Consider the following 21000-nt stretch of genomic DNA (forward strand, 5'->3'; position numbering starts at 1 on the left):
AAACTTTTAATGGCAAAAATCAACAGAGTGTGGCTTAAGCTAGAAGTCGGCATCCCAGCCGGAGAGCTCGTCCGGCGGCTCATTGGGATCGCAGGGAAAACGATCGAAGTAGCGCACATCCGTGGCATGGGCAATGGGCCGCACAAAGGGCGGTATGAGCAGCTGGCTGGCCAGCCCATCCCAGTCAAAGCCAAGGAACCATCTACAGGAGCGAACATTAGCTTAAAGTTGAAGGAACTTTGCAGTAACTTCCGCCACTCACTTGTGCTTCTTGATGTCCTGTATGCCACCGGTTTGGTAGCCCAAACGCTCCGAGGGCACATCGCGGCAGAGGCGCTTAATGAGCTGCACGGCCCAGCGGGAGATGTGCTTCGGGAAGTCAATCATGTCAATACCCTTGAGAATGAGATTGTACGTCTGCATGGGATCCGAGGCGCTAAACGGAGGACTACAAAGCGCAAGAGAACACAAAGATAGGGCAAAAATTAAACTTTAAACCAAACTTTCAGCGAAAACTTACGTTCCATTCAGCAGCTCGTGGATGAGTATGCCCAGCGCCCAGTAGTCCACGGCACGATCGTGGCCCTTGTTGAGGATAATCTCGGGCGCGACGTACTCTGGTGTGCCGCAGAATGTCCACGTCTTGGCACTGGTGCCAATGTGCTTGGCAAAGCCAAAGTCCACCAGCTTCACGTAGCCGCGCTCGTCCAACATTAGATTCTCAGGCTTCAGATCGCGATAGATGATGCCCCGCGCGTGGAGATACTCGAACGCCTGCAGCACACAGCCAATGATGAACTGCGCGGCATTGTCCTCGAAGGAGCCACGATCACGCAGCATGGTCCAGATCTCACCGCCCATGCACGCTTCCAGCAGCATGTAGACATACTTCTCATCGCGGAAGGTGCGATACAGCCGGCAGATGAACGGACAGCGGGAGCTGAGCATGATGTGGCGCTCGCTGAAGATGTGCTCCTCCTGCTTGGTGTCCACAATGTGCCGCTTCTTCAGGCACTTCAACGCGAACGTGTCCACGCGGCCCTGATGGTGCGCCTTGACCAGCTCCACGCGTCCAAAGCCACCTATGCCCAAAGTGCTGACCACCTCGAGATCTGTGAGTCGCAGATCGGGAAACTCCTGCTGCTGCGCCTGTGCGCCGAGCACCTCATCGCTGTGGGCGGCCGCCTTCATGGCCAGCATGCGGCTCTCGTCGCCATAGTCCTTCTCCTTCAGCTCACACAGATCCCCAATCAGCCGCTTGAACGAGTCGCGATCCAGCGAGAGGCACTCGACGCCCGGCGACAGTGCGATGATATTTGCCGTTCGCTTGTCCTCATTGATGAGCGCCTGTTCGCCGAAGTAATCGCCGCGGGCGAGTGTCCTCAGTTCCGTCTCCTCCAGCGCATTGGGCGTCAGCTTTTGTGTCACGCGCACATTGCCCTGCGAGATGAGAAAGAAACTATCGCCGGCGGTGCCCTGACGTATGATGTACGTGCCGGCGGCATAGAACTCCAGCTCGAGGACGTCGGCGATCTTGGCCAGCAGCTCATCGCTGAGATTCCGCAGCAGCGGCACCGAGCGCAAAAAATTGACGCTATTCTCAATCCGCTGCAGGCCCGTGCGCATCATAATCTGCTGGAAGACGCGCCGATCCAGCACCCAAACACGAGATTCGCTCAGCACGCGGATGGAGGCGGTGCGAGTGCAATTGTAGAGTATCGCCAGCTCCCCAAAGGCCTTGCCCGGCCCCATCTTGTCCAGCACTTTGCCATTCTGCATCACCGCAAATTCCCCTTCAGCCGAGACGTACAGATGGGCGCCCACCTCGCCTTCGCGTATGACAAACTCGCCAGCGGCTATGCTCTTGGAGTACATGGAATCCACCAGCTCACGCACCTGCGAGGCGTCGATGTTCTTGAGGAAATCATTGTCCATTATGGCATCTTTGATCTGTTGCTTGGCGCTGCAAGAAAAGGGAGTGCAGGATTGAGTGGGGTTCGGAAATGAAGGAGAATCTGTGACCCACCTGAAATCCTTTTCGTATTTGGGTATTGGTGCGCTGTAGGACTGCTGCATGGACTGCACGCAGCTCTCGGCGGAGACGCCCTGCTTCTTGATGGCCGCTGGCACGGGCTTAGGTCGCAGCTCAGGCGCAGCAGCCGCTCCTGTACCTCCCGCTGCTGTACCTGTTGCTGGACCCAGCGACAGCGCCTCCATCGCAAACTCTGGATTGCTGGGCAGCACCATGCCGCAGGACGTGCACAAATGTGCATTCACATGGCTGCTGCTCACCTCGCCACACTGCTCCGGCAGCGAGTAGAGCTTTGTCTTTGTGGGTGACTGCTCTTTTCGGGTGACATTCAGATGGTTGGTGGTCTGCTGTAGCACGCTCTGTAGGCGACAAATTGGAAAGCGTTTGCCCAATCAATTACCAGTCTCAGTCTCAAGCCAATTGAGTGGCCCAATCAATGCCCGGAATCAACGCGTGATGCTGCCACAGATACGACTATTCCGCTACCCCCAATTAGGCAGCGGAGTGGCTGTGTGGCATTCACGTGCTACGTATCAATGGCACAAATGGGCCGCTGACAGGGAGGGCGCCATAAATGACAACTAACAGAGGGGGTAGAGTTTCCATCTGTGCCACCAGTGGGTGCGTGATGTTGCTTGGGACTGGGGTTTGGCTTCGTGTTTGTTGTCCTTATCATAGTCCGCAAATAGAATGCAAAAAACCTGAAATCACTGACCCAAAAAAGAACCTAGCGCGAATAGATAAAAGCCCAAGTCCGAGGCGCCGCTGGGCCAGGTTCCACCTCTCTCTCGGGGCACAAGGGCAAACAAGATAAGCCGCATTGGCATTGGCCTGTGGCTGTGCCTCCACCACACTCTCCTGCTGGCATTGTTTTCCAAATTATTTGCATAGAAATTAGCATTTCAAAACGCTCTTCGCTACAAGCGCTCAATTCTCTTTTCCGTCTGTGTTTTTTTCGAGCTGTGCGCGTGCTGCCCTCCGTCTGTTTAGGCTTTTGTTTGCCCAAAGCAAATCCCAAAGATCTGATCTGCTGCCTCTGAGATGGTTGGAGGTGATCCGGCAATTAGCGGCGCAGCTCGAGAGGCGCAAGATATCCGAGAGAGCGCAGCGAAAGAGTCTCAATTCGATTCAATTCTCTTCTGGCTTTTGTTGTGACTTGAGCGATGAGATTTGTTGTGTGGAATCAAAGTCAAGTCGTGTTCGCCCTCTACGAAATATCTCGCCCAGAAGTGCTAATCTCTTGGCTCAATAAATCTGCTTTACAATTCAAATAGAGATTCAAGCGGGCAGCGAAGAGAGATGAGAATCAAGCGATATTCAAGTACAAATTTAAGTAGATGGAAACCGAGTGTACATATCTATTTACCCCGCGCTATGTTGCTTATGTGGTGGGGTAGGGCCATGGGTTCTATCTGATATCTCGGCAGACTACTGTTGCTGCTGCTGCTCTGCCTTCTGTGGTATCTCCGCCTCCTATCAAAGATAACAACAATGTGCGACGCAATTGATAGGGGAGGGTGAAGCGTGGGGTATTTGCAGATACTTTTGTATCTCTGCGCATTCGAAATTAGTCCGAAAAAAACACACAACGAGAGACCAGCACAATTGTTTGTCGCTGTGCAACCACACCACAGACTGGCCGCAGCCCTTTCCCCCGTCTGCCTTATCAGAGCAAACACAGCGCCAGCAAAAGCCAAACAAAAACGCGATGCCAAATACAACAGACAGACAACGATGGATGATGACTGAATGACTCTCTGCTATGCTGCCTCTCGCTCACCTTCAGCTTGTGTATTTCCCGGTGCAGCTTGACCAGCTCGCTCTCCCGATTCCGCACCATCTCCTTGAGCGCCATCACATCCTGGTGCAGAGTCTGCAAGATGGCCTCGCGCTCTCGATCATCCATTGGCCGGGCCATGGGTCAGCAGCAGCAGCAACAATTAAACGGCGGCAAAAGGTTAGTCAGAGGTCTGTGTGAAGGTGCTGCTATGGGGTATCCCATTCAGACGGCGGCTAACGTTGATGATTCCGTGCCGCGTACTGTGTGGCGTTCCGTACCGTACCGTTCAGTGGTTCGCCGCGCTTTGAATCGTTTTTTTTTTTGCTTTCGGCCAGCGACTGCGACTGGCGGCTAGCGGTGATCAACGCGGCGTATGCGTGATTTTACGTATGAAGAGAACGACCAAAGAGAGTGAGAGAGCGATCCCAGAGCGTGAGAGTGGAAAGGGTTGCGTCTTAGAAATGAATTAATTTGTGTTTCGGTCAGAGGCTGCTCTGCTTGCTCGCTGTCTGTTGTCGAGCTAAGATAACGGTTAAGCAGTGCGCCATCAAGTGTGCACTGCTTTGCCTTTCTGCTCAATCTACTCCATCGCACACCGCTTTATTTTGCTCTTAATCTACCTGCAACTTGGCCAAAGCAGTGCGCGATCGTGCGCGCACTGCTTTACTCACACCCCTTGAACCACAGCGACACACACAAAAGCCGCTCGTAATTTGATGATGGCAGCTAACGCGACATTCACGCAGCACAGCGCTGAGCTTGGGAAAATGAAAATGGACAGCAGCCAGCGGGCCATCAGATATGAAAAACGAAAGCTAAAACGGGGTAAGCGGTGGAGCCGCGTCTGGCCACAAAGATTTTTGTGGTCTGGTGTTCTTTGTTTTTTGCGTTGCACATACAACCCGTGTGGATGGCATAAAGTTGCCTTTACTGGCCATAATAGAATTATAGTGCCAAAGCCTCTGGTCCAGCGAGCGCTGCTGTCTGCTAAAAGCTGGCAAAAATAAAACACCAACCGGCATGCAGCGCACGACGGGAAGGACGCCAAGGACACGGATACGGGCACTACTCTGATTTCGCTGAAGGCAATGGCATTGGCAGAGTCAGAGTCAGTGGCAAAAAGGAAAGCCCCGCAGTGGCATCACCGGCTTCCGCTTGTCGGTGGCCCACATTTAATGGTGAAGCCAAGGAGCCAGCCGTGTGCAACTGTGTCTGTGTGTGTGTGTGTGTGTGTGTTTGTGTGGCCCTGGGAAAGTGTGTGCGTGCGTGCGGCAAAAATGCGAGAACTTTTCACGCGGGGCGACGTGACAAACCAACCAACTGCCGCCCTTGCAAAGAGACAGACAGACAGCAAGCCATCGAAAGCAGAAGAAGGATTAGCTGGGACAACACGCGGCATATGCGCGATGATGCAGCAAATGATCTATTAAAGCGCAAACCGCCCCCAGCAATGCTTAGCGCGTGGAGTGGCAGTGGATGATAAATTAATGTCAGACAGTGAGTTGAGGTGAGGCGAGGCCAGGAGCAGCAGCGACGCTCCAAACTTTGACAAGCGCCGGAAATTATCTGCAGCGACCACCAACCTGGAAGAGAGATTCTTCCTCTCGAATGACCCGCCGCGCTGCCTGGGATGCAGCCACAAACCACAGGGCAAAGAGCAGAGTAACGGTGAACACAGTGGAAAGGGAATGGGGAAGAGCAGAGTGAGAGCTGGAGCCAAGGTGAGTTTACTTTAAGGTGACGTCTTCACCACAGGGCAATCTCTTTCGCGAACCAATATCTCTATCTCTATCCCTTTCTGGCGCTTGTCTCTCTGAGAGCCGAGAGAGCGTGGGGAATTAGTGCTTGGACCTCACCACAGCGGAGAACGTCACCTTAAAGTAAATTCACCTTGGGTGGAGGTATTGGGTAGAGCGGAGTGAGAGGTTTAGGAGGAACTGAGCACAGGCAGCTGTAGAGTTAGAGGCGGAGGCAGCAGCAGCGAAATGAGTGAGCGACTTAGGAGGCCATGAGTGTAACGTCAATCCGTCAAAGACAACTTAATTAATGGACGCTAATTTTGGGCTGGGGTATAAGTTTGTCGCGCATTAAATGCACAAATTCCGAGATGCTCAGAAAATCAAGTTTACGAGCAGAGAGAGAAAGAGCTTCAAGACAATTAAAATAAACGCAAAAAACAACAGCCAACAGAAGTCACAGTTTGATGGTCACAAGTGTACGGAGCCAATCACTCCGTCCGAGAAAAGACAATCAGGCTAACAGGATTTGTGGCCTGCCAATATTTGCATAATAAATATCGCATGTCACAGAATTTCACAGCGGTGATTACAGATGCCAGGAGCTGGGAGCTGCCGTGCCTTCTGCATTCCTTGCTGCTCTCTATCTCTCTCTCTCGCTCTCTTTCTATCTGTCAAAGCCAATGCCAGAAGCGTCACGGCATTCAGCGAGGGCAGGGCAGGGCAGGCGGGGTCATAAAAAAGGCAGAGCAAACGGGGAGGCTAACAGTGGAACAATAGAGGATAAAGCCCGGGACAAATGTGCATAAAAAGGAAGGAACAAATCAAGTGGCAATCTAGGGTTATGAGCCAACGAGTTTCCCCCCACCCACCACAAACTCACATATGAACACCATCTGTATGTAAATGTGGTGAGGCTTTAGCAGGGGATTTGTGTCTGCGGGAATAGTAGATAGTCCTCGTATCAACGTGTCAACATAGAAAAAAAAGAACAGATAGGAGCGGGACTAATACACATCAGAAACGAGACCTGAACAGACGCAATTTTCAAGGGAAACGCAAAGACAAAGCCACAAAAGGCTGCCAGCCGCGGGGCTATTGGCTGTTACTTTCAAATCCAGGGTAATGCCCCTGCCATTCATTTCCGTTGTGATTTGTGAGGACACGCAGCTCTCTGGGGGCCTCTCGCTCTCTCTCTGGTATCTTATCATCTTATCAACACAACATAACATTTCGTTCGTGTCGTTATTCAATTAAAATGGAGCCTCGACCCAAACACATTCGTCGCTTCATTCCATGCCGTTCCATTCCATTCCGTTCCGTGCAAAAGTGTACGCTGGGGATTAATTCGAGGACATTGAACAACGTACCAGGTGGATTCGCCCAGCCCTGCCATTATCCTTCCGATTTTGGCTTTGACCAGAGCTTGACCCCCGCACCCCATCATCACGTGGCTAAAGGCTCTCCCTCCACCTTTCCACATTCATTTTCGGTGCTTTTGTTGGTTTCTGCTCGCTGCTCTCTCAGCGCTCTCGTATCTCTGTTATTGCCTTTGTGCTGTTACCCTGTAAATCGTGGCTGCTGTGGGGCATATAAGTACTGCCAGTATGTCACTGTTTTCTCTGCCACTTGAGATACCCGCAAGTCGACTACTTTGAGCAGCTCCCCTTGTTGTATTTTTGCTTCGTTTTTTGTCTGCTTTTATCCCCGAGAAAGATAAATGTAACATGTTTGCTTTGGCACAACAAAAAAACAACACACACCCCACACCAATCTACCCCCACTTCCCGTAACAGACAATGCATCATGTCCATGTGGCAGCGAAATTATTCCACTGCCCTTTCCGTTTCTGCTGGCTAATATTTGCGGCTGATTTCTGTGGCGAAGTCTCTGCCCCATCAGTTATGCACTCTTTTTGGAGCACTCTTCATACCTGTCACATATGTACATATCTCCCGAGGCTCTAATACTCTCCGAAACCAAAAGCAACAAACAACTTTTTCACTTTTCCTCGCAGTCTCTCTTTTTTGGTCATAATAAAAAGTGCTTGAAGGAAATGTTTTCCAAGATGCAATCTGCCACGGCCACGCCTTGTGCTCTAAAGCGTTTTCCTTCCATGTTTTTTTCCCACTGGATGCACTCAATGTCCAGGGAAGGAGCGCTCAGAGTACACTCCGTTGAGGAGAGGCAGTAGCGATTCTGTGGAAGACATTTTGAGTGCATTTATTTATGCCCTCAAGCGACTGGCGGAGTGGCTTCCATGATCGAATAATCGGAATGGAATGAAATCGAAAGCACTTCAAAGGAAATGCCACAGAAATCTTGCCCATTCTCCAGTGTATTCCAAGCTTCGACTATCGCAGGCACCACTTTTCTTTATGTTGCAGATAAATTTAGATTTTGCGAGTGTCTGAAAGGGGGGGCAGGCGGCATGGATGGGTTTTCGGGCACTCTGTGCGCCGCCTGCCGCCTGCCGTTTGCCGCCGCCTGTGCGTGTTTCTGAAGTTTTGCAAATTGCAAACACACACATATACACACTCACACACACACACACACACACACGAATATTCAACAGCGGACAATGATAGATTAGCCGTAGTGTGAGTCCCGCATCTCTCTCGGACGCTCTTTTGGCCAAGGCAAAACTTCAATTGGCAGTGCCCCAACATTTCTTACAACAAAATTAAACTGTAATTGAAAAAGTCAATTAAAAAGTTTCACATTTTGTTCTCAATGAACGCAGCTCAGTGCCTGCAACCACCCGCACCGCCCACAAAATGATATTTGCAGCAGAACTTAACGCCTGCGGGCATGCAATGGAGAATGGAGAAAAAAAGAGAGGAAACCAAAACGAAAACCGAAAAACTTTTGCCCTTTCATGCCCCATCTTATCGGAGAGGGCTCAGTGGCGAGTCGAGTAGCCAAGTGTCAATTAGCGTACAGTTTGCCAGAGTCCACAGTGTCCCTCTCTTGGTCACAGTTCCTCCTCAACCATTCTGTGACAATCTGTGAGTGGAAAAAAAAGAAAACAATACCTGTCATTTCACAAACTGAGAACTGCACAAAATGCAGGACCGAGCACACGGAACTGCAGAAGCAGAAACTGAAGCAGGATTCAAGCATCGATTGAGAGTCCAAATTTGTAGCTCCAAATTATTCCAAACAAATTTGCAGCCTCACTCCCAATAAGAAACTTTTCTAGTGGCAATCAAATGCTCGCATTAATTAGTAAGAAAATTGAGTAAAATCTTCTTTTCCATTGCAAATTGCATTTTAAGTTGAAATCTTGAATTAATTTTGCTTACTTCTAAGCAACAAAACCATGGCAGCAATAAGCGTAACTAATTAATGGTACTTACAAATAATCAGCAGATAAAAATGAAAAGCCCAAAAGCAAATACATTTCTGCACAACTTAAAATTAACTCTAAAATTCCACTCGCACATGTGTTATTTTTGCAGTAGGAGGTTTTGTGCTCTAAGCCAGCTGCAAGCATAAAAGACAATAGACATTGGTCCTGAAATTCAATTGACAGCTCTCAAAAAAGAACAGGAAAAGCCCCACACATGCGTATTGGTAAGCTCTGTGCCTATTTATAGACATCCCAGATTAGTTTTTGCAAAATTCATAAATGAGTTCAAACGAATTTGAACGGGAAATGCTATAGGGGGCCGGCAGTACCCGAAAAACACGTGTCGGATGAAGCACGAGTGAACACGGAACTTGAAACAAAAATACAATGAAATGGAAATATTTCGGCAGTAATTGGGGAAATTGTTTTTCCCTCCCTTCGTGGCCACAACGAAGGGCAAATGCCCTGCCGAATGGAAACATTTATCTGCAGCAAAAACACGTCCAGAGCAATGGAGAGCCGGAGACAAAGATGGATTTGTGTCCAACAGGAAGTGTACCCTGCTGCTGCTGCTGGCAGCTCCACTGCCACTCTCTCCCTCTCTCTCTCTCTCTCTTTCTCCCTCTCTCTCTGCTGCTGCTGGTCAGGCTGTGTGTGGGTGCTTAGCGGGGAGGCCTTTTATTTAAAAATGCAACAAGCAGTGTCGAACAAAGTTTTTTGTCGGTTTCTGCCTTTTTGTTTCTGCTGTGTGCGTGGAGCGCAAATCGATGGAAGCAAACAAATAGCGTTTCCAAGGACCCAAAAGGAGAAGGGGACGGGGGGCGTGGTTGTGGAGGCAGCCAAAAATGCCAAACAAATTGATTGGAATCGAAAACGAGAACGAAACGTAAACGAAAACGATTCAAATGATTGACGGACCGACTGACTGACTGATGGTCTGATGTTCGCTCTGCTGGCCAGCTGATGAACGATGGACGACACAAAAATATGATGGCTTATGCTGAGAGGTGCCGTTATGGTGCATTGGACAGTAAGAAGAGTGTGCCATGAGACCTGACTTTGATTGCACATGTTGCACAAGAGCCACCACGGCTAGTAGTTCTCAAAAAGGCTCCTCCACCTGCAAAACAAACTCTGAGCGGGGAAATTGGAAAACATTTTAGCCTGGACTTTAATTTGATTGCCATTTGCCTTTCGCTTTTTTGATGAATGCAATTACGCAACGAATGCATCGCAAGCAACAAAAGCAACGGGCTGCAATGCAAATTTGTGTGTGTGTGTGCCGCACGGCAATTGTTTTTCTGATATCCTCGGACTGCTACTAAAAACTAAGGGTGTATTTGTGCAAACCGCCTTTGGAGTGGAGCTGCAATATAGTCCTGATTTTAGTTGCTTTATGAAACAGCGATTTTGTGCACTGCAGAAGGAAGTTTCAGGGCAGCAGCTCGAAGAGTGGCACTGTTAACACCCCAAGCTAACAGCCTCCCTGAAGAACAGCCTATTACCGCTCTCCGTTAACAGCCAGTGGCACCTTTCGACTACAGCTTACTTTTGACGTCGCTGGCAGCGGTACTTTGTATCATTGCAAATCGAAGGGCAATAGCAATGTTAACACCACAGCTTAACAGACTTTTATCGCTTAACAGCCTGTCGCCGCTCTCGCTTACAGCTCACTGTTATCGCAATCTGACTGCACTCTGAGAGAAGCTGCCGCTCGCTTTTAAGATCAATGTTGAAAATAGGCAACGTGGCGTTTTGGGTCTCTCTTTCGTGTCCTCTTTCGTTCGCCTACAGAAGTAACAACAAAGTTTCTACCTGCTAGCATTGTCGGGCAGCCAAAGCTCGTACCGAAAAGAGAGAGCGTATTGCGGTAAAGTGCTTTCACGATCCATGTTGAAATTGGGCAACTTGGCGTTTTGGATGGCCTCTCTTTCGTTCGCCCACACATGCACTGACAACGAAGTTTGCTGGTTTCTACCTGCTGGCATTCTTGAGAGGCCAAAGCTAGTCTCAAAGAGAGAGCGCGCTGCGCTTTTATGATCCATGATGCAATTAGGCAACGTGGCGTTTTGGGTGGTCTCTCTTTTGGGTCCTCTTTCTTACGCAGTGTAAATTGAGGGAACAAGTTCCTCTTGCATCCCAAAACCGCACAGAATTCCACTTGTGGGGTATTTTGCAGTCGACACAAAGCAATTGTTGCTGCTGCCGCTGCGCAGTCATTGAAAGTGCATTTGGCATTATTTGCTGGGCATTGCCCGGAGGAGACATCCGGCTCCATTCAAATTGAAAGCGGCGCTGGGTGGTTGTGGGTGGATGGGTGGTGCAGACATCATCACTCGCATAGAATTGAATTTGCGGAGCTTCGAATGAAATGGAATGCATACGAAAGAGCATCGCACCCCAGCCGCTGCTGCTGCTAGTTCATCCTGCATCCTGTATCCTGTTTCGGGGTACACAATAAAAGGATACGACAGGGAGGGGTGGGTACACACAATGCCTCGTTCGTTGCATCGATGAATCGACAACTCGACGTGTTTATTCACTGCATTTCCTGTTGATATTCAACAAATGTCGTCGCACTCCTCATAGAGTCCTACAGCTCCTGAAGGAAACAGGAAGCGCATTTGCAGCGCTTTGGCAAGAGCAACCGCCGGAGACGGCAACGGCAAACGGCAACGGCAACGGAACGGAACGCCTAAAGGCAGCATTGATTTTTGCACTTATTGTTGGCAATCACCCAGGCAACACCCCCCCAACTCCCTTTTTACCCACTTTTGCCGCGTTTTTTATTTAATGTTTAACCTGTTTGCACGAAATATTTAAAACAATCGCCAGCTGGCTTCTGCTTCTCCCTTAGCATTTCGGCAACACTGCGCCATTTCCATTCGAAAAGTTTGTGTTGTTCTCCAGTGGAAAACAGCAGCAGCGGCAGGAGGAGGAGCACCCAACCGGAGTCCAAGCCACTTGCCCCAAGGCCAGTGCCCAGTGTTTCCTCCATCCATTGTGTTGAGCGAAACCAGAATTTAATTCCCATAAATATATTTCCCCTTCTTTAAGAATACTTTATAAGCTGCTTCAGCGACCCATTGCGCTGTGGTCCGAGAGGAGTTGTCGCTTGAACCAAACATTGTTATGCCACGCCCACCTTGCAACAGCAACAGCAGCGGTATCAGCATCAATTGCGTCAGAGGGACAAAAAAGGAGAGAAAAAAATATAAACTAAAAATGTTTTATGCATGAGCAAACCACAACAAAGCGCGTAAATGTCATTTCCTTTTGACTAAAAGGATACTTTGAAATTGAAATTGTGGTATTTTACACACACACACACACACACACACATACACGCACACGCACACAGAGGCAACAGCCATGCAACACCCTGGGCACAGTGCCACAGCAGCGTGCAGCCCTGCAGCTGTTGCCTGGGGACAAGAGCGCGTCAGCAATGCTTTTGTAGTAGTTGGTACTCTCAGCTCTCAGCTTCTGCCTCTACTATCCTCCTCCGACCCTGCTCCTGTTGCTGGTGGTTTGAGCGTTTTGAGTGGCAGCCCTCAAAGTCCTGCCTCTCGGCATGTGAGCAGTCGCCGCCACACCACAGAATGTGAATGTGGCGGACCTGTGTGGGGCAGGGCACTCGGTAAATGTCTCAATGAAGCAAAAGTTTCCACAGGCCAAATGGTGATGGCCATGGCCAATGTGCAATATTGTGCAAATAGCATACTTTGCGGCTAATTACGCCTGACAAATAGAAGGGCAGAAGCAGGCAGCAATGGGAACAGGATACAGGAGACGGGCAGTCAGACACACTGCTGGCCAGGAACATATGTAAGGCATTCCTGGACACCCAATGGGCAATCATCTTAATGAGACGTGATCAAGCAGTTCCTTAAGCAAAAGGGTGTCTGATTGTTGTCAGACTTTGGTTGAAGATTTAATTCTAGGGAACTGCCACTGCCAACTTCCAAGCCAAACTTCGCCTTGCCAAGAAATAGTAGCTCTTCCAGCAACGAGTCCCTCGACTCTAAGGACTAAACGTCTGTGTTTGTTCGAGTAGTGAATGCATTTTCCAACTGACTGCACACAGAAGGAGCTGAAAAGTTGTGCGTGCCACAGGCAGATTTTCACGCTCCCTTCCTCTTGCGGGTGTTCTTCCCGCTCCCTTCCATGGGCTTCTCCCCTCCTGCCAATTATCGGCGTTTTGCATTGTGGCCAGCTGCCGTTGGGACATGAATTATTATGAAGGGGAAAACTTTCTGTCGAGCTCTTGAATTGGCATTGAGTTGGGTTTTGGTTTTTACACTTGGCCTACGACTCCTTCGGGCTGCAGGATTAACTTGCTGCTGAAATATTCATGCGTGTGGCGACAATTATGCTAAAATCACAAAAGAGAAAAACATTCGAGGGGAGACTTTTGCATTGTTTGTTTTTTTGCAATTGCAGCGACGAATGAATGCAGAGGCGGCCTCTATAAATTGGCCAAACCGCAGACACACAGAAAGAGTGAGGGAGAGGGAGAGTGGGAGAGAGAGAAATCAACAAATGGCGTCCGAGGGCTGCGACGGCAATTCGCCGCAGGCTGCGCGCGAACAAAAACTTTTACGACTACGATGGCGCTTCCAAAAGTTTTCTTTACGACAATGAACGTAGCTCAAGCAGGGTGAGGTATGAAAATGAGGCACGACGACAAAGTTCAATTACGGTCAAACAAATTGTTTCGCAATTTGAAAACACACACATTTTCATAGTTTTGTGCCGCCCCAAACCACACAGTCCGCAAAAGGGAAGTGCAGAGACTACAGACTCCCCCCTCCTGCTGCTGTTGCTGCTTCTTTCCATTCTTTGCGCTCATTATCTTCCTCTCTCTTTCTGCCTCCTTCCCCCTGCTGCTCTCGCTACATTTCCAGCCGCAAAAGTATGCACACGCACAGGATTTTAATCGTGATTTGCGCATGCTGCGTAAAATTGAATTTTCAAGTAACCGAAAAGTTGTCTCAAGGCAGAAGGGGGAGCGGGGGGGCTGAGTGCTAAGAGCAGCCGTGAAGTACTCAATTTGTAGCAGCAAGTGATTGTATGTGTGTGTGGGTGTGTGTGTTGCGTGCACTCTGGAGATGGCAGCGTGAGAGAGCAAGAGAAAGATTCGCATCTTTGATTGCTTCTTGCAGATGATTCAGTTCCCCGAGGATTATCCACATGCAATAACAGAAAGCATAACATGAAAGTACACTCCCAGCTTGATTACAAACAAGAGAGAGAGGGAGATATATAGAGAGAGAGAGAGAGAGAGATTTGAGCGTAAACTAATTATGAGAGAGAGAGAGTCACATGTGACATTTGTTGTGTGGATGCAGTGCCAGATAAAAGACAAATCCAACCTGAAAGTATCTGGTACCAAAAATAGGCATGGGCTCTACACATATTTTACTCTCTTTATATATTTAAATTGTGCAGTCCCAGCGAGGTGCGCTGGATCATCGCGAGAGCTGGGAGAGTCGTGAGAGTCTGAACCCACTTCGATGCTCCTATTTAAAGCACGAAGTGTGCATGTAGAACTCAATTGAAATCCCTTGATTTAATTCAAGAGCTGATCGCGTGAGCTGTTGCCAAGGCAGCACTTCATCTAGCGGTAATCTGTTGGTTCGTGATTGGCTCGTCACGCCTTCATCTCTGCCATCTCTTAATGGGATTCGCTTCGATGACAGTTGCAGCGCTGTCTGCTGATTGCAAAACATCTCCTGCTGGCTGATGTGTTTACATGTTCTCTGACAGATGCCAGCTACCAGCTGCCATAGACCGCTCCTCATTTGGCATTCCGCAGTGTCCGACTACCTATTTGCTACGACTTAATTATGGACAGCAGCAAGGGGAGGGAGCAGGAGTGTCAGCAGGAGCAACCCAAGTAACAGGGCAACATGGAAACAGTTGGAGCTTACAACACTAAGTCCTGGCGTGCCTTGGAATAATCCCATTCTGCCCCATTCATTGTTTACTCTCCCTCTCACTCTCTCTACCTGTGCCTCTGCCTGCCCCAAGTAGATGCAACAACCTTCACTTGCAACAGTTTTCTCTGCCTCCGTTTTCCATTAGTGTGTGTTTTCGCTGGCTTCTTCTGCTGTTCCTTCTGCTGCTACTTGTTCACTTTCTATTATTATTTTTAGAGAACACGTTTTTAATTTCATTTACAATTCATGAGGTGCATGCAACTCCTACAGAATGGAAGCGGGGCACGCTCTAAGTGGAGCTAAAGATCCGCCCCAACCCACCAGTTAAAGTTGCAATTGAATTCGCGTCTCGACAACCAAATAGCTTTATTCCGGTCTGGCGCAAAATTCAATTTGGAAAGCTCTTTTAATATGCCGACGGGTCTTAGGCATCATTGTCTCTGCTTCGAGGGGGGGAGAGGCAGAGTTCTAAGCGGATTTCTTGCCTGTTTTTCCTGGTGTTTTCCCGGCTTCCTCGAGCAGGCCAATGCCAGCCTCGTATTGGCAGAGGCACACGGGCAAAGGCACTTTTAATTTAATATTCATAAGCAGCAGTTAATGAAAAACACTTCAAGTCATCAGAGGGGAAGCAGCTTTCGTGTGTGTGTGTGTGTTTAGGGGGCGTGGCTGTGTTTTGGGGGGTGTAATATCCTGCAATATTGCGTTGTTATAATAAAATGTCAAATATGTTTGACGCAATTCAACCGCAACACAATCTCTTCAACTCCGGACAGGCATTGGCAACGGCAACGGCAACGGCAACAGCAAAACCAAAATGCCACTCGACGACGCTTAAGGACACTTGGGGCTGGCGCGCATTGATGTCAGGGAAGGGACAGCAGCAGCAGCAGCAGCAGCAGCTAGAGGGAGGGGCTGGCAGGTAAAATGGCAATTCCTGTCCTCAGATTCCCAGCTACTTTCGCCGTTGTTGCTATTGTTATTAGCATAAAATGTGTGTACGTGTAAGGGCATTCTTAAAGAGCCCAGGCCCAGGCCACTAACCCAATCAGAGGGAGCAGCAGCTGGTGGGGCGGACCGCGCCGAAGGTTAGCACAGGGTCAGAGTCAGAGACGAGAGTCATGCCCCCAAGTCGTCGTCAATCTATTGATTTTCCCGTGTGCAACACACTTTGGCACACCTCAACCTCAAAACGGGTAGACAAAAGCGATGCACGCCATTTGTTGTGGCACGAATGAGATATCACAGAGGAATGTGTCACACCCACACGCCCACACAGCCTGAGCTGTGCATGTGTGTGTTAAAGGATAAGAGGACCTTGTCCGTACCTACCCATTCATTCCAGCCAAGCAGCAAAACAGTCAATAAAAGTCCACTTACATTTCTGCCGACATCTCAATTATTTTCCTTTCTCTAGGCAGGGCCAACAGGCAGGAGGAGGAGCATCGATAGGGGGAGGAGCAGCAGCATTGATAGGGGGAGGAGCAGCAGATGTGGCAGGACAGAGACCAAGACCCTTCACCCACTGTGGGTACAATTTCCTAGGAAGGTCTCTGCGGACATGCCGCACTGGCTTTGACATTTGCAAAAATGTTCGATGGGCGATGATAATTCAAATTACAGCAAGGGGAGCACCACAAAAGCGTTTAAATATTTCATCAATTCCTTGGAGACAATTAGTTATGATTGGGTATTAATTAATTAGCGTTGAGGAAAGCAGCAGCAGACCCCCTCGCACATAGCTGTCCAGGGAGTGGAAGTTGCTGTTTAAAATGAAAATAGAAATCGTGATAGAATGGGCAAGGGAGGAGGGAACCGGAATTAATTGACATAAATGAAGGTAGTTGTTTGCCTGCAGGCTTGTTACGAAGCGGGGGTGGAAAGAATACCTAAGTAGCGGCTGTCCGAGCGTCACTTTTCGTACGGATCGTGAGAGCGAGCTTTCGGAGCGCGCTAACAGCACTGTAGAGTCTACAGGTCTGATAACAGCATTGTATACGATGCACTAACAGCACTGTAGCACGAGTGCGCTAGGCTGTTACGTTGGGCTGTTAGTGGGCAGCGTAAACACGCTGTTAAGATAGGCTGTTAACAATGCGGCCGCCTCGCTAGCGCTGCTATTCTGGTCAGCAGGGGAATACTCTTTGACTGCTTTGCCATTTACCCATAGATCAAGCACTGCGATTAATCTATTAACGAAGGATTTGAGAAAATGGAAACAGACACAGAAATCTATTGAAACTGCCGCCAACCGATGAGCAAACCCTTTAGGGTTACTTCCTGCAATCTACCAGACAAGCAGCAGCAGATTATTGGCATTGTCAAGCGGTGTGTCTCTCCTTTAGAAGCTTTTGCTTTGGCAACTGCTCCCCTGAGGACCTCCAATTAAGCAAAGAGAAAACAGCCAAACATTAGAACGGAAAATCGCTTTATTCGTATTTTGTTTTTGGTTCGTTGTTGTTGAAGTTTTTTTTTGCAAAAACACTTGAAATGAACACAAACCCATTTGACCAAAAACCCAACTTAAGTTGATTACGCTCCGAGGAAGGGTCCAGCGGAACGGCAAAACCAAAGACAAGAGAGGAGAGGCGAAGGAGAAGAAGAAGGCCCAAGCTCAGGCGGAGAAGTGGAACTGGAACTGGAACCAACAACAACAATGGCAAGCAATTCATTCGCGGATTTCTTTCGGCTCTTTTCGTTGCGGGATAAAAGCAGAGAGAGAGAGAGAGAGCGAGGAGAGTGAGAGTGAGAGCGCGAAACGAGAGAGAGATGAATGGATGGACGGATGGTTGGGGGAATCCTGTCAAGCTGGCATAATCTGCGCTCTGTTTGCTTATTTGCATAAAATAATTGAAAGGCGAAATTTAAAAGAATCAACAAAGGCGCCAAAGCAGGCCAAGCCCGAGAAAAGAAAAGAAACGCTGAAGAAAACGCACTTGAAAAATACCCAGAAAAGGGAGCAAAGACAGGGAGAAGGAGAGAGGGAGAGGGAGAGAGGGAGAGCATGAACAAAGCATCGGTCCCAGAACGCGAATGAAAGACGGTCAAGTGAGCCGCCAGATTGCGCTACCAGTGGAGAGTGCACTAATTACTGGTGTTGCAATGCCCCAGAGGAGGCAGGCAAGCAGGCAGCCACTGTGCCACTGGTCTTCACTTTTATTTGTTTAATTGGGTTTTGGGGAGAACTTTCTTGTTTTTCACTCAATGGGGAAATGACGTTTGTTGCCTTTTGCTGGTGGACTAATTGGTGCAGCAGCAGGCAGCCGCCAGGATGCTGACAAGTGTCGTGGGCAAATCATTCACTTATTCAATTTGCAAATGAAGCGAATTCGATCTGGCTCTGGCAATTAGTTCTGTGCCACACAGGGAGCAGAGGAGCAGCAGCATGGAACTGGGACCGGGACCGGGACCGGGACTGGGGTTATGACCAATGAAACTCAATTGCTGATGCAATCTTCCGTTTCGTGCAACTCGCTGCTGTGTCCAATTGAATGGAATTAAATGCTGTGCATGCTGGGGGATAATAATAATAACCCGACTACACGTGTCCATCCAACGCTCGTTATGTCCATCGATGCTCATAATTGAGTTACCTTTGGCTTTGGCAATCCGCTCGCTGTCTGTCTCTCTCTCTCTCTCTCTCTCTGTGTGTGAGGCAAGCTGCAATCCATGCGCCAACCTATGCTGCATGCCTCTTAATTGACAGACGACGTATTTAAATGGAATCCGCGATGAGTGGGAGCCAGAGACGGCCGCGATTCTGATTTATCCTGAATGTGATTTTATAGCCACGTCCAAAGGCTGCCTCGTTGTGGCGGCTGCTGCTGCTGCTGCTGCTGCTGCTGCTTCTCCCCCGCTCACAATTGTCGTTTCATCAACTTAATTGAATTTGCCTTTCGACAACAGCAGCAATAACAGCAGTAGGAGAGGCAGATCCATGATTCAGGCTCGGCGTCAGGTGTTGGCTTTGGTATTGCTTACTCAGCCATCGAGCAGGCGGAAACCTTTGTAATTTAAATTCCCTGTCAGTGGGGGATTTCCACTGACATCGACTTCGCTCCACTCCACTCCACTCCACTCAAAAATAAACGCCAGGTATACGACACAACGCATACTTTTTTAATTATGCAAAGAGCCAGGGAAGTCAGGCAGCCCGGGAGGCAGGGAGCCTACGGTCTACGTGCGGCGCTGATTGATTGCCGACAAGCGACGGGCAACGCCGAAACAATTGATGACGACGACGACCAGCACAAGAGATGATGAAGGAGGGACAGAATGCCACCTCAGCCGGAAATCTGGCCAAGCTTCGCTAATGGCTGCCATCAGCAGCCGTAAAGGGCTGCTGCCCGGACTGCCGTCTGCCGTCTGCCGCCTGCCGCTGGAACCTATCGATGGGCGCGCGGAACTTTTCAGTTAACGAGAACTGCTGGCTGGCTGTCCATTAAACGTATTTCGGAAAGGGAACACTCTGCACTGCAGCTCACTCCTCGTGCCACTTCTTTTGAGCTGCTTTAAGCTGTTGCTTGCCTCGAAGACGTTTCCGCTAATGGCACTGGTTGGGAAATTTAACGAGAAAACTCCGTCGAAGGGAAGCACCAAGCAAGCAAACACCATTCGCCTTTCAAGAGTGAAACGAATCGCTGTTTATGGGGCAAGAGTATCCATTTACATTTTGCTTCATCTGCGGAGTGCGGAGTTTCAGTTCATGATTATAAATATCTCCATGAAAACTTGCTCTAAAAAGGAGTCTGGGTCTGCCATTCGCCATTTAATCCGACTGCGACTGTCCGCCGCCGCTCGCTCGCTTTCGCTCTCTAAGCTGCTGCCTCGACTTCATGTGAGTTTTTGACTTTAACTTTCATCCAATCTGCTCAAGGATGTCCTGCCTTTGCCCCTTTTGCGCTGCTAAATGCAATCGAACGGAATTCGATTTGCCGCGAGCACTTCGTCGAGCTCCTTCCTTTGGCGGCTTCCGCCAACTGCTGACAAGTTTCGAATTTCCTGCCGCTTCAATAATAACCGGCACTCCATCATGTAGCATGGGGCATGGCCATCATGTGGGCCCTAAGGTCACCGCATTGCGTGTGCAGGCGAGTCCTTGGTCCTCTCTGCCAGACAGCTCGCAGCGCTAGACGCGACGCGAACCTTGGCTTCCTAAGTCCACACACATCGCTGCACATTTATTTCCGGCAAATTAGGCTCCAGCTCCAGCTTCAGCTCCAGCTCTTTGGAGCGGTTGGGGCAACTCTCTCTCTCTCTCTCTCTCTCTCTCTGTGGGAATCCCTTGAAGCCTACGCATCTTGCAAGCCGCTTTTCGAGTCACTCCAAGCCTCAAACCCAACCGTTGTCAAACGGAAAACATGAAAATGATAACGGACAATTTATTGAAGCGAGCACACACACACACAGACACACACACACACACAGAGCGAGGGCTAGATGTGGACGCTGAAAAGTAGGCAACACATTTCCCCCACAGCCACACACAGAGCCACAATGTCCTGTGTCCAGGCTGTGCGCTACGAATGGGAATGCTCATGATTATTATGATTGGTCGTGCGATTCCCTGCCACTGGGTTTTCTCGCTCACTGCCTCCACTGCGACCCTGCCTCTCTGTCCCGCATCTCTCGTTGCCCAGTCCCTGTGCTCTGCCCTGTCCTGGTCCTGTCCCGCATCTGTGCTGTGAGGATGTTTATTTATTGCTCGCTTCTCTGCGATTCTGATTGTGTTTTTCTTTTTTCGGGTATTCATACTGTTGGCCTGCTGCTGGCGCGAATCCGAGTCTGAAATCCAAAGCTGAAATCCATTCCATTATCCGCACACACTATCAGCCATTTGGCAGACTCCTGCTTCCTCCGCCTGCTCCTCCCATCCTTTGACAAATATGCATCTACTTTGCATGTTTTTGATTTCTTACCCTCCTATTTTTGGGGGTTCCTGCTGCCTGCTGTTTGCCGCCTCGGGCTGTTAGCTGAGTGCTCCCGCAGTCGTTTCCTCTGTTGGTGTTTCATTTTGCCAGCTGCGGGTGCCGTGGCCTCCCTTCAACAGCTTAGCAGCAGCGTGTCAATGGCTGGGTGCGTGAGAATTTGTTGCCTTGCGAGCTTACAGTGGAAGACAGGACAGGACAGGGCAGGAGCAGTAGCAAAGGTGTGACAGGTGG

The 21000-nt window shown here is 49.4% G+C and overlaps 1 protein-coding gene across 2 annotated transcripts; it reads right to left on the reverse strand.

Annotated features, from left to right (window-relative positions):
* Position 1: 1 nt before the first annotated feature.
* On the reverse strand, positions 2-18677 carry LOC117582352 (cGMP-dependent protein kinase, isozyme 1). 2 transcript variants are annotated; one of them, XM_034270006.1, is made up of 5 exons: positions 18662-18677; positions 2027-2279; positions 521-1963; positions 263-448; positions 2-202 (listed from the first exon to the last, which is right to left on the reverse strand). In XM_034270006.1, exons 2-5 carry the CDS (start codon positions 2245-2247, stop codon positions 40-42), a joined length of 2013 nt encoding a protein of 670 aa, XP_034125897.1. In that variant the 5' UTR covers positions 2248-2279; positions 18662-18677; the 3' UTR covers positions 2-39. The 2 variants fall into 2 exon arrangements, with proteins under 2 accessions (XP_034125897.1, XP_034125896.1); XM_034270005.1 differs by lacking the exon at positions 18662-18677 and adding an exon at positions 3813-4104 and having other exon boundaries at positions 2027-2391.
* Between the last annotated feature and the right edge of the window lie 2323 nt (positions 18678-21000).

The sequence above is a fragment of the Drosophila guanche genome, unplaced genomic scaffold, assembly GCF_900245975.1.
Source record: "Drosophila guanche unplaced genomic scaffold, DGUA_6, whole genome shotgun sequence".
Lineage (NCBI taxonomy): Eukaryota > Metazoa > Arthropoda > Insecta > Diptera > Drosophilidae > Drosophila > Drosophila guanche.

Bases quoted from the DNA above. Each gene is read 5' to 3' on its own strand.
- LOC117582352 (XM_034270005.1), bottom strand. From the start codon at position 3,950: ATGGCCCGGCCAATGGATGATCGAGAGCGCGAGGCCATCTTGCAGACT. The intron at 2,392-3,812 runs GTGAGCGAGAGG...TGTCGCCTACAG, and splicing joins GGGAAATACACAAGCTGAAG to AGCGTGCTACAGCAGACCAC. The intron at 449-520 runs GTAAGTTTTCGC...TGCGCTTTGTAG, and splicing joins CACGAGCTGCTGAATGGAAC to TCCTCCGTTTAGCGCCTCGG.